At 40.8% G+C, this 12,152-nt stretch overlaps 1 protein-coding gene across 1 annotated transcript in view; it reads right to left on the bottom strand.

Annotated features, from left to right (window-relative positions):
• Positions 1-5,268: 5,268 nt before the first annotated feature.
• The window catches only part of FRK (fyn-related Src family tyrosine kinase), a 53,602-nt gene continuing 46,718 nt past the window's right edge, over positions 5,269-12,152 (bottom strand). Inside the window, exons 6-8 of the mRNA XM_009325670.1 lie at positions 10,102-10,283; positions 7,763-7,928; positions 5,269-5,916 (exon numbers count right to left, since the gene is read on the bottom strand). Of these exons, the coding sequence (XP_009323945.1) occupies positions 5,702-5,916; positions 7,763-7,928; positions 10,102-10,283 (563 nt within the window). The 3' untranslated portion in view covers positions 5,269-5,701. The remainder of the gene's footprint in view (positions 5,917-7,762; positions 7,929-10,101; positions 10,284-12,152) is intronic.

The raw sequence follows: 12,152 nt of genomic DNA, 5'->3' as shown, positions 1-12,152 counted from the left end.
AGGCAACCACCGGATGGCTGGAAACATATCCCGTGCCCCATGCCACTGCCCGGAACACTCTCCTGGGCCTTGAAAAGCAAGTCCTATGGCGTCATGGCACCCCAGAAAGAATTGAGTCAGACAACGGGACTCATTTCTGAAACAACCTCATAGACACCTGGGCCAAAGAGCACGGCATCGAGTGGGTGTATCACATCCCCTATCATGCACCATCCTCTGGGAAAATTGAACAATACAATGGACTGTTAAAGACTACGCTGAGAGCAATGGGTGGCGGGACTTTCAAACATTGAGATACACATTTAGCAAAGGCCACCTGGTTAGTCAACACGAGGGGATCTGCCAATCGAGCTGGCCCTGCTCAGTCAGAACTTTTACGTACTGTAGATGGGAATAAAGTCCCTGTAGTGCACATAAAGAATATGTTGGGGAAGACAGTCTGGGTTATTCCTGCCTCGGGCAAAGGCAAACCCATCCGTGGGATTGCTTTTGCTCAAGGACCTGGGTGCACTTGGTGGATAATGCGGACGGATGGGGAAGTCCGATGTGTACCTCAAGGGGATTTGATTTTGGGTGAGAATAGCCAATGATCTGAACTGTATGATGTTAATTGCTACGTAATATTATATGCCATACTAATGATATTGCAATAAAAATCACCCAGATTAATGAAGAATGAACTTTGATGAAACTGAGCAAAGCACAGTGATGATGGAACCAGAACTAACTTCAACATGAAACAATCCAACACTGCGTACCATCTCCATCTTTCCTGCCCTGGAAGATTATTATGACAGATGGAGCCGGAAGTCATGGACTAAATGAACTCAACGAACATTTTAGAGGGATGGCCCATAGACTGAGGGAATGATATCTGTGTGTATATATATCAAAAGACAGGAAAAGGGGTGGTGATTAATGGGAATGTATTGGAAAGTGGGGGACCTGGGCATGACGTAGATGGTATAGAATAAGGGGTGGATACCCAGCCGAAACCAGGACAGAGAGCATAAGGATCAATCACTTGAATGAGTCATGTGCTCCATTTCTATGCACTGATAGTTTGTTGAGCCTGAACCACAATAAAATAATGCAGTCTGCTGGTTCAGTTCCTTGCGTGCTATAAGTTACAAATCCACTCACAGAAAATTGTTGCTTGTAGTCAAGTCATTCAGAGAAGAAACACAAGATACAATGGACAAAATAAAGAAAGCAGTACAAGTGATAGAGGGTTCCCTGTTGCCCTATCACATTTAGTATCCCTGCATATGTTGCTGAATGCAGATTAGGTGAGCAAAGGTTCTCCAATAGGAGTCAAAAATAAACACTAGGGACTCCCTAATACTTACAGTTCAAAATAATCCCATTGCTCCATAACTTCCTGAAGAATGGAGAGTTTAAGAAAAATGGAGGTTCTTTCTTTCTGGTTGGACATTTTTAAGTTATCTTTTGTAAGACCACATAAAATTATTTAGTTCTCAAAGAATAACTGAATTACATAAATAAAACATTACATAAAAGATGTCTCAGTACAATTTATGTGAAGTGAATTTCACAAGGACCGGTCTATTGTAGAAAATTCAACTTATCTCTTCCTGATCCTTTTATTCCATCTAAACACAGAAATTTATGTCAGTTCAAAAAAATCTATTACTGTTTCTCATAACTGAATCCATTATTTTCCCTCCATGATCCATCAGGTAAAAACAAGTGCAATAGATAGCTGTAGCAGAACCTTGAACATAAAAGGCCTCAAGAATAGAGTGAGATAAGTTAAATCCATCTCGCTGTGCACTATAACTGGAAATGATAACCTTGATGTTTAATTTAAATCAAGTCATAGCTAAGACTTCTGAATATAATTGCTATCTGTCATATAAATAAAATTATTATAAAATTGAATTGGACTTGGAAAGGTATAGTTTTGCCTGTTGCATTGGCTGTAAGCAAATTGAACTCTGTGAAGGTTTATCACCCTTTGCCGCCTTCTTCCTCCAGTCTTTCTCAGTAATGGATCCATTTGACTGCACAAATATGGAGGGAAGGGTCTGAGACAAAAAGAGAACAAGTGATTTTTTCTGAGAACAAATGAGAACAAATGATTACTTTTCCACATTACTTTTTATTTCCAGAGCTTTGCTGGTTCCATTGCAATGCTGATTTTTTTCTCCTTTGTTCCCCTGCCAGCCCAGGGAAAAAGAGACCCAAATTTAGAGCTCAAATGAGAGTAGCAGCATTTCACTGGTATAACAGCACTTTAGGGACAGGCAAAACAAGGAAGTGCAAGTGCATGGATTTAAGCCAGAAAGAGGAACCACTGGATATCATAGCAGCATGTGTGGTTTTTGAGCTTGGTCTCAGCTGGATTGTTGATAGTGGCAAAGGGGCTCTACCAGGCACCAGACTTTCTCAGAGCAACTCAGTGTGAGAGAAAGATGAATGTCTTGGCCCCATCACCTACCTGTCTTCCTGCCTTTCTTTGCTTTCCATTTCTGCTAAGAAAAGAGGGCACACTAGTCGCAGGACACACACCAATAGGGTCGAGATGGTGTTCAGGCGTGGAAGGCAAAGGCTGACTGCACCTCTTCACCTGCAGTATATCACCTTGGGGAGGCCAAATATGCACATGCTGCCTCAAAGATGAAGACAAATAAAGTAATTTATTTGATGCAGTGCCTATAATGAGACACACCAAAGTGAATCTACCTCCTGCTTTCAGCCAGTGCTGCTGCTTGTCTCCCACCCTGGGCCAGCACAAACTAGAGGCAGCTGGCAGACCCAAACCGTTAACTAGCTGCGGCTGTGCAAGCATGCAAAGAGAACGCACAAGAGGTAAAATAGCAGGATGCAGCAGTAGGGGAACACTCCTGCTGGCAGCAGCCCAGCATGCCAAGTCGCATCACCTGGAGGCCATCACATGCAGGTGCCCGCTCCTCACACATCTCAGCAGGGTGCAGCTTACTGGCAGCTTCTACTCCTTTCAGCTAAAGGTGGTTCATGAGGCCACACTTGGTAGAGGGAGCTTGAAACAGCTAATTTCAGTTTACAACATGTGGGTTATTACACACACCCCTCAGCACAGAGCCTCATCTCTCCTGGAAACCTTTACAGCAGCAAACAGAAAGAAGCCCATCAGGGGTGCTTCAGAAGAGAAATGCAATTTTGGTGCACTGATTCGCCATCTCAAGGAGCTTCTCTCTCTCCTTTGACTATAGGAGAAATTAAGGAGACAAGGCATCCAACTTAGCTGGATGAACAGACCTTCTAGTCCTTATATGCTGGTTTAGGAAGATATTTATTGTACAGGTGTGCTTTCTTCTGAATTACTGGTGTCACTTCAGTGGAGTCCTACAAGATCCTGCTGACTTCCACCCGAGGGCAGAGGCTAGCACAGAGCAGCTTGGAACAGTTGGTATAATCTGGAATTCTGAAAACTTTGCTATTTCCCTTGCTGTTGATTTTTTTTTCTTTTTTTTTTTTCCTGGCAACTCATCTTTGGGGGAAAAAAAAAGGCATAGACCCTTGTGAACTGCACATATCTGTGCTTTTTAAGATTGTATTTCTTTTATCAAAACTTTTTTTGAGTTGGGCAAACTCAACTTTTATTCGCAACATTCTTAATGTTTTCAGTCTGTAAAATAATCTTAGAAATAGTGCTTGAACATCAAGGTTGCAAGTTTGACGCAGAGATCTTTCCAAATAACAGCGTTCCTGTTCTTATTACATAAACCTACTCTGTGGGATTTGCTAACTGCATACTTTAACAGTGTAAAACACAGCTCCTAGCCAGACGAGAGACACATGGATTGATGGAGGTTTGATAATCATAAATAACACCTTGTTGGGGCCATGAGCCAGTAGCTAGCATGAGTCTCAAAACAAACAGGGATGGTATTACAGCACAAGACTTTGCCTGGGAGTCTCCCAGTTCCTTCCATGCCAATTCTTATCAGGATGGGTTTGGCAAAGCCATTTAACCTCTTCTTCTTTCAGAATGGATGATTACTTTCCAAAATCTCATGGATGCTATGACAGCTAATTAATTATCACTGGATTGTGCTTTACAAATGTAATTAGTATAAAGAAGGTTAGTAGGGAGAAACACTGCACAGAAAATGAAGGTGAACAGACAGAACGTTAGAAAGACTCTAAGTGTAGTAAGATAGAAAGAGAAAAACAATAAATAAGGAAAGGAGTTTTGAATAGTGAGTACATAAGAGATTTCTATGAAAGAAAAAAAAAGTGTGCTGCCTTTCAAAAGTAGAGGAGGGGAAAAGGAAATTAAAAATTAGAAGCAAGGCACTGAGATGAATGGATTTGAAGTATAAAGAGAAGAAAAGAAAATGAAAAAGGTGTAATAAAAGCTGCCCAGCCCTTAAAGTAATGAATCTTTTCATTTATTTATACTCTTTTTTGACATTAGAGGAAAATGGTAGCACACTTATACTGAGCTCACACTGTTAACACAGTACAGCTCTTAATTCTTGGATTATGTTGTTAAATAATTAACTGATGAATCATAAGTAAATAATTGAAAATTGGTTCTCTAAGCCTCACAATTGAGAACATAAAACTGTCACAGTGATATCAGATTTTAGCAGAACCGATATTGTAGTTAATTAGAAAAACTGGAAAAAAATTCTAAAATCTCTAGCTGTAAAGACTGCTAGCAGAAGCACCTGGGCTCCATTTCCCCATGGAACAAAACAAAATGGATCATCTATTATTTAAATCTCCTATATTAAAGTTACATCTGGAGAAGATGGAAGCATGGATTGCTAGTTCCTCTGTAAAATACATAGACCTGCCCCAGGCCTTGTCCTGTTGGAGAGGGTCTGTGATTTGGGCAGCAGGATAGGAGTGGGGGGTCACTCTAAAAGGCTAAGGCAGTCTTGATTTCATGTTAAAATATCTTTTCCTCCAATATTCCTAAAATGAAGTACTATAAAACAAAGCCTTACACTTCAATGGGCAATAACTCATTGGTTCCGTGGCACTATTTAACAAAATTAAGAAAAAACAGCTTCAAAAACCTAATAATAGTTGTGTTTATTTTTGTAAAAGAGGAACGGTAGACAAACTAAAAAAAAAAATCACTCTTTGCATCTACAAAACAAAATAATTCCTTTTCTCCCATGAACATCTGTTTTATTTTCTGATACGGCAAAAGCACATGTACTTCAAGTCAAAGCAAGGCAATTAATCTGGATTAATTGCCATGATCACAGTCATGGGATTTTTTTTAATTTTTTTTTATTTTTTACAATGAGAGGACTCTGAAAGCACAGATCCTGCTGTGCAGAGCCATCACATTCCTTCATGAGAACAACCTGGTAGGAATCAAAAATCTAAGGAACAGCAAATAATTATTCCAATAAAGAAATTACAAAATGCTACAACGGTTATTGAACAACACTCATTTCATTTGTTCATTCTTGCGATCTGTTATTTAAAAAATAAATAGATGACCTTTTATTTTTCAGAAGCCCCCACCATTCCAGCTTCCTGATGCTTAGTCTTGCAAAACACTTGCCAGCAGCAAAAATTTTAAGTGTCTTTGAGGATCAACGCGGGCGTGAAAACGTACCACAATTCCTCAGCATCCCGTAATAACCGCCACGTCTGAGGTTAGGCTGGTTTCACAGCCCCCCCGCTTCAGCCGTGTTCGCTGGCGTCTGTCCCTCAGCCCCCCGCCGGGGGTTCATTTCACCACGGCCTGGGCGTGGGCGTAGGAAGAGGAGTCAGTCTCGAAGTAGCACTCCAGCTGCCCGCAGAGGGCCTCGAAGGTGGGCCGCCCGCCCGCCTCCGCGCTCCAGCACTGCAGCATCAGCTGGTAGAGCGGCGCCGGGCAGGTCTCCGGCTGAGGGAGTCTGTACCCCGTGTCCAGCAACTGGATCACCTGGTGTCCTGGCATACCTGCAAGCCGAAAGGAGTTCATCAGTCTACTTGGGGTCTACTTAGTGACACCGCATGTCCCTATCTCTTACTGAGACGAGGCAACGGGATGCCCCCCCGTGAGGTACACGTGCAGGCTGAAGGCGGAGCTGGCCTCAGCAGGCCTCCTTCAACGGCAACAGGCCACAGGAGTCACTGGAGGATCCCAAACCAGCAGTTAACAGCCACCTCCAGCATTTCCCAGCCCTCTCACCCCGACTGCACCACCTGAGAGGCATAGCAAATGGGTTTGTCTGGGTGTGAGGCTTTTCCTCTGCCACTCGGGTTTGCCGAAATTTTTCTGACATCTATTTCGCTTAAATTGTTCCTAAATCCCTCTAGTCTCGGTGACTCCAAAATCTCCCAAGAAAATCTGTCCTGCTGCTGAATTTTCCTCACGTATAGAAAGTTTTCCCTAACGTCAGCCCTAAGTTTCCTCTGGTGCAGCTCTGCGATGGCATCCTGCCTGCTCTGTCACCACAAGTCATGGAGAAGAAACCATTCCCCTACCTTTGCTATACCTTTATATGTTAAGACTATTGTCCCGTTCCCTTTCAATTTTCTACTCTTTAAATTAAATCTTTAATTGCATAATCTTTACTTTTTTTCCCTAGATCTCTGAACGGTGTTTCCTCTGTACATTACCCACTGGCACCATGGATCAACATAACCTCTTCTAACTGATTACTGAGGACAAACTCCTGAAAGTAATACCAAGTAAGCAAATAGCCATGGCAAAAGGACATTTTCTACTGTAAAGTTACAGGTAAACTATGCCTTTGCAAAGGGATAACGCTGAACATATTTTCAGACAATACCGAGAATCATGGTGTTACATATCATTTACACTTGAATAGTTTATTTATGTGTGTGTGTGTGCACATATGCACACACCTATAGTTTATATAAGAAAGAGGTGAGCATTTTTGGCTTTGGTTTTCTTTTTTATGTTTTTTTTTTCCAGAACGGTTTCACAGGAGGTGAGGGTGGGAATCAAAAAGCAAAATCATTTTTTCCTTTTACAGGAAATACCAGTTTGGGACCCTGAGAAATGTAGTTTATGGTGAATGCACCACCCCTCAGGCCTGTACAGATGCAGCATAACTTTTTTTTGCTTTAGTCCTTTCCCTTGTGTTCTCCTCACCAGCACAAAATGAGTCACAGTCAATCATCTCACTGATATCTTATGTTATTGGAGCCACAGTTCCTTGAGCATTTCTCACAGTGCTAGGAATAATAGCTGCTCTCATACCATTAAATCTACTTTTGAGGTTGGTGACATTTTATTCTTAATTCTTGTGATCCTTCTTTTTATGAAGACTTTCCACTGCAATAGTCAAATATGAGGGGAGTAAAAACACCCTGATTCATTTTTCAGACACCTTCCTGAAGTGCCTGTGCAGCACTTCACACATAATAATCTGTTCTTCCATGAGACATCCTCAAAAAAAAAAGTTAAAAAAAAAAAACGAAACAAGGGCAGGATGGGGGACAGAAAAACCTTCCCTTTTCCACATTTCAAGAATTGGCATCGTTGATCTGATGCTGGAAGGAAATAACCACTTGGCTTAGGTGCCTGTGCAATGCAGGTTGACTTCAGCGAGAGGAAGCTTGAATGGCTGCTAATCACAGCCTCTGGAAAGCTTCCAGGGAGCCTGGGGCAGCCAGAAGGTCTGACCCACTAAATGGACCTCATCTGAACAGCCTTCTTTCTGTATTTACAGTTTTAACCCTTTAACATGCCCGTAGTACAGGCATTCAACTTTTTTGTGTGTTGTTCTTAAAGCAAGAAAACATTAGACATCATTCTTTAGGTAAAAGCACTTACCAGCATAAGGCATCTTCCCGTAGGTGATTATTTCAAACAGAAGTATTCCAAATGACCAGACATCTGACTTGACGCTGAATTTGTTGTAGCGGATTGCCTCCGGGGCTGTCCATTTCACTGGGAGTTTTGTTTCAGGCCTAGCTTCATATACATTTTCATTTTCTACCTGTCATGGGTAAAATGAGGCAAGCCTGATTTCAGATTTGCTTCAGCAAAGCACTTAAGCACCTGACTAAGCTAAGCACGTGCTTAATCTTATCCTCTTTTAGCCAAGCGCTTGCCTTTCATGGTATTAAAACACGCACTTTCTGAAGTTTATTGTTGAATTGTGCTTCACAGTTGAGAAATGCTACCGTTCATCGGAGGCTTTTCTAAAGCATTTATCATTTCAAGCAAGCACACAGCGTTGGAGTGGCTCGTGATTAATTATGACCTGCTACTGTGAATTCTGGACCTGGCATGCAAGATTTCAAAAGTCTGTCAGGAGTGGCAGTGTAAGCATCCTGCAGACACTAGAGACCAAATGGTTCCATGTCAGGTCTTCAGTAAACAGAGAAGGCAAGAGCAAGAGCTAATGAATTTCGGAACCTTTCTTCTGTGATTTATTGCGGTGTTGAAGGGCCATTGACTTTGATAACAATCACTTAAGCAGGTTTCAGGGACCAAAGAACAAACTCCAAGTGATTCAAATTAACATATTAACTTACAGTGGGTCCAATTAATTCATGTAAAGTGAAGATGAAAGACACAGAGAAAAAGAAAAATTATTTACTTGCAAATTTGTAGAATCATGTCCTTAAAGTTTTATAGCACAGACATCTAAACTTTGTGAATATTTATTCTCTCTTTAATTCCTAAACGCAATCCAATGCACATCAGTCACAGTCAAGCCTTGGTCAGGTTTTTCACATGCAAATCCAGGCAAATGTGTACAAGATTTTGTCTGTTTTATTGTTTTTAATACAGAATGTACGTTTCACAGCTGTAATGCCCTATAGTTTTGAAAAGACTGGTTGTTAGTGTTTTGTATCTACATACTGATACCGTTGGCATCTTGACCATAATACCCATCTCTAGAAACAAGAAATGATTTAATTATGCTAATTAAGGCATACAGAAATACAGATTTCATTTCTCACACCTAGTCCTTTGGGATCTTTGCATGTGACCATGTTAGTGCTTTGGCTTAGGAGACAGAATATTCCTAAGAAAGTCTGCCAAGATGACTCTATGATAGAGTATTTTAGTAAAGTTCAGTTTTAACAAGAAGTGTCAACAGCTGTAAATTATTACTCTCTCTAGTGAGTACAGAGAAGAAATATCCATTGTAAGCATTGCTCATTTAAAAATACATATTTTTCATGTTAAAAAATGTGCAATCTGAACTTATGCATAACTAGAAGAATCAAAATTAAGCAAAAAGCACTTTCAAAGTCCCTTGATGCCATTGTCAAGCCATTATTCTATACTTCAGTATGTAATAAATCCAACTCTGTTATGAACTTCAATTTCTGCTGCTTGAATGGAAAAAACCAACGAGAAGCAGAGGGCTTTTTTCTCTGTTTTTTTCCTTCTCAGTGCAAGAACATAAATCAATAAAAACAATAATAAGACCTCAGAAATTATGGATTATATATTGAAATCCATAAAATATGGCAAATCAAATCTTTCTAACTCTGATCAAATAATTTTCAGATGTAGGAAATCTCATTTCTAAACCACAGTTCTTTCCTAGGGTGATCTTGGTCAGCATTACTTGGCATTCTACGTCCTCAAGGGCTAGAGAAAAAAAACAATGCAATGGCAAAGAACTTGAAACTGCATCAGATTTAAAGCTCTGAGAATTCACTTTATGAACTCTGCTATTAGTCGTGGAGAGCAATAAGGTCCTTTTATGATTACCATCTGCACTCGCAAGCATCATGGAGGCAGTGGGGAAGTGAACAAGGAGAAAATAGCTGGCAATACATTTTTATATGCCTTCCCTTACAGGCTCAGGAGTATAATTTTGCCATCGTTCCTGTGATCCCTCTCCATGTGGCAGACACTAGTGTTGTGGATAAAGGTTGTGCAGCCAGGGTCCTTCCCTGGTGGCTGCGTGGGAAGCAGACACCAGGATGTCATCTTCAGACTGACACAAAGGCACAGGCCAGCTTCTAACCTTGCACAGGATAACCCAGGTAGAGGATACAAGTGAACACGTTATGGCTCCCTTTCTCCCTGGGCGTGCCTTTTGCCTGAACCCAGCAATTCAGAGGCTACAGTTCATCCTTTAGTTGACCTCTTCCACCTCGTTCCCCAGAGTTAAAGTAGAGCCTATTCAACCTCTCACAACCCACCTTAAAAACTCTTGCAAGTCCAAAGTCTGCCACTTTGTAAACACCATGTTCACCAACAAGAACATTCCTGGCTGCCAGATCCCGATGAATATAGTTCTGAGATTCAAGGTAAGCCATCCCGGAAGCCACCTGAGCAGCCATGTCTACTTGATGTGGCAGGAAGATTTGTGAGCCTGCATCTTCTGTTTAAAAAGAAGATGACAAGGATAACATAATACTTACGGTCTTCGGGTATAAATAACGTAACATCTGATTGGTTCAAATAGCCAACACAAATCAACAAAACCATGCAATACAATAAAGTAACAGCCTGACCAAATGACAGAAGTTGGTGAATGACACTACTTAAAGTCATGCAGCTAGTTACACAATAACTGAGTAACAATGCCTGTCTCATCTTCTCTAAAAGAGCAGACACAGTGCAGCAGTTGATCTAGGTCTGGAAGGAGCTTCTGACACAGTCCAAAGAAAAAGGTGTTTATCTACCGATAGTAATGCAGATGTTTGCCTTTCTGACAAGTGCATAACCCATTCCAAACTGTGAGTAAAAGTTAACGTCAGTACTCACTTGGTGTAGCCAAAGCTGACTAAAGATGGAAAAGCACAAAATTATGCTGGTTCCCTGTTCTCCAATGATTCTTGCTAGGAAATATACCATCTGCTGTCAAGTGTAACTCTCATTTTCACTTTCCAGTCCACTTGACTGCTTCACATTGTTATCTCTGTTGCTGCTACTCAACAGTAGGACTCCTTGAGCTGCTTTCAAGCTGCCTGCTTCTCTTGTAGAACTTTCTGAAGCAATGTGCATGCCATTCCCACCACTGTAAGATCAGCAAGTCCCAGAAATAGAGATTTGGCAATCAAAGATCAGCTGTTCAAAGTAGTAGAAGGACTTTGAGCAGAATAACTTCCCTCCACAAATGAAGGAAAGAGCCTTAGGCCATGAAAAACTGCAGCCAAAAATAGTAAGGCACTCAAAAAAAAGTCATTTGGGTATAACATATTAGAATTCAAACTCAGGGCCTTTGTGGCATTTTGGGGACAGCTGACGTCCTCATAGCAAAGAATTTATATCCCAAGGTAATCTAGGTAAGACAAATCAGTGTTATAGCCAAGCATCACTGTCACCCAAACCCAAATGCTGCAGCACTGAAGCATGAGTGCCTACCTCTGTGGCCTCTAATACTCAAAACAGTTTCAACTTTCTGTTTCAGAATCTTAACAATATCAAAAAGCTGAGTGTTTGCTGCTACGTTTATTGGTAGTTCTCCTTTCTCATTGAGGATGGTGACTTTTCCTTACTGCCTCTGTGTTAAAGAAATAAAACATTTGTAGCCGGCAGTTTTCTGTTGCTTATTTTGAATTCATTCATAGTGAAAGTGTGTCTTAGCATTGTTTTGCATTGCCTGCTCCAGTTCTGGCATTTTATTTGACCTAACCTCGCAATCACTCCCTATGAAGAGTGTGAAATTCCATTGTTTACTAATCTATTCTGCAATCTCCAGGCCTTGAATTTCCCTCATCTGCATGTTCTGAGATGAATAGGTAAAAGAAATTAATTTCAAATGATTAAATTTTCCCTGTATGCATATCATCCTACTTCCTTTTTGAGGCTAAACTCATTGTCATGATAATCCAGCACTAAGATTATTTACTTCTATTGTTGATTCAGAAAGTCTTTTCCTCTCCCACACATGTGTTTAATAGCTGCCTTGATCTTTACAAGAGAGAGGGAGAAAAATCAGGCTATGTGAAAATCTATGGCTTAACCATCAAGAAAATCCATCATCAGGCCACAGAATAATATAACACTCTGAAATTTTGCAGTTCTGATAACGGGCAGACATCAACATTTATTATTCAGCTTGCTGGACAAAGATATAAATCCGCAAATGTCGCTTATGTTGTATTTAATCAGAAAATAACTAAGTATGTACAAGTACCTTGCACGAGTACCTGGGTTTTGGAAACTAGCTTATGGGACTCAGTTTAAAATCCCTCTCTCCGTGTTCCCTTTCACACTGCTCTGTCATCTGCACAGGCTGTGAACT

The sequence above is a fragment of the Pygoscelis adeliae genome, unplaced genomic scaffold (assembly GCF_000699105.1).
Source record: "Pygoscelis adeliae isolate BGI_AS28 unplaced genomic scaffold, ASM69910v1 Scaffold54, whole genome shotgun sequence".
In the NCBI taxonomy this organism is placed as follows: domain Eukaryota; kingdom Metazoa; phylum Chordata; class Aves; order Sphenisciformes; family Spheniscidae; genus Pygoscelis; species Pygoscelis adeliae.
This window is presented reverse-complemented; position numbering and strand designations above follow the sequence as displayed.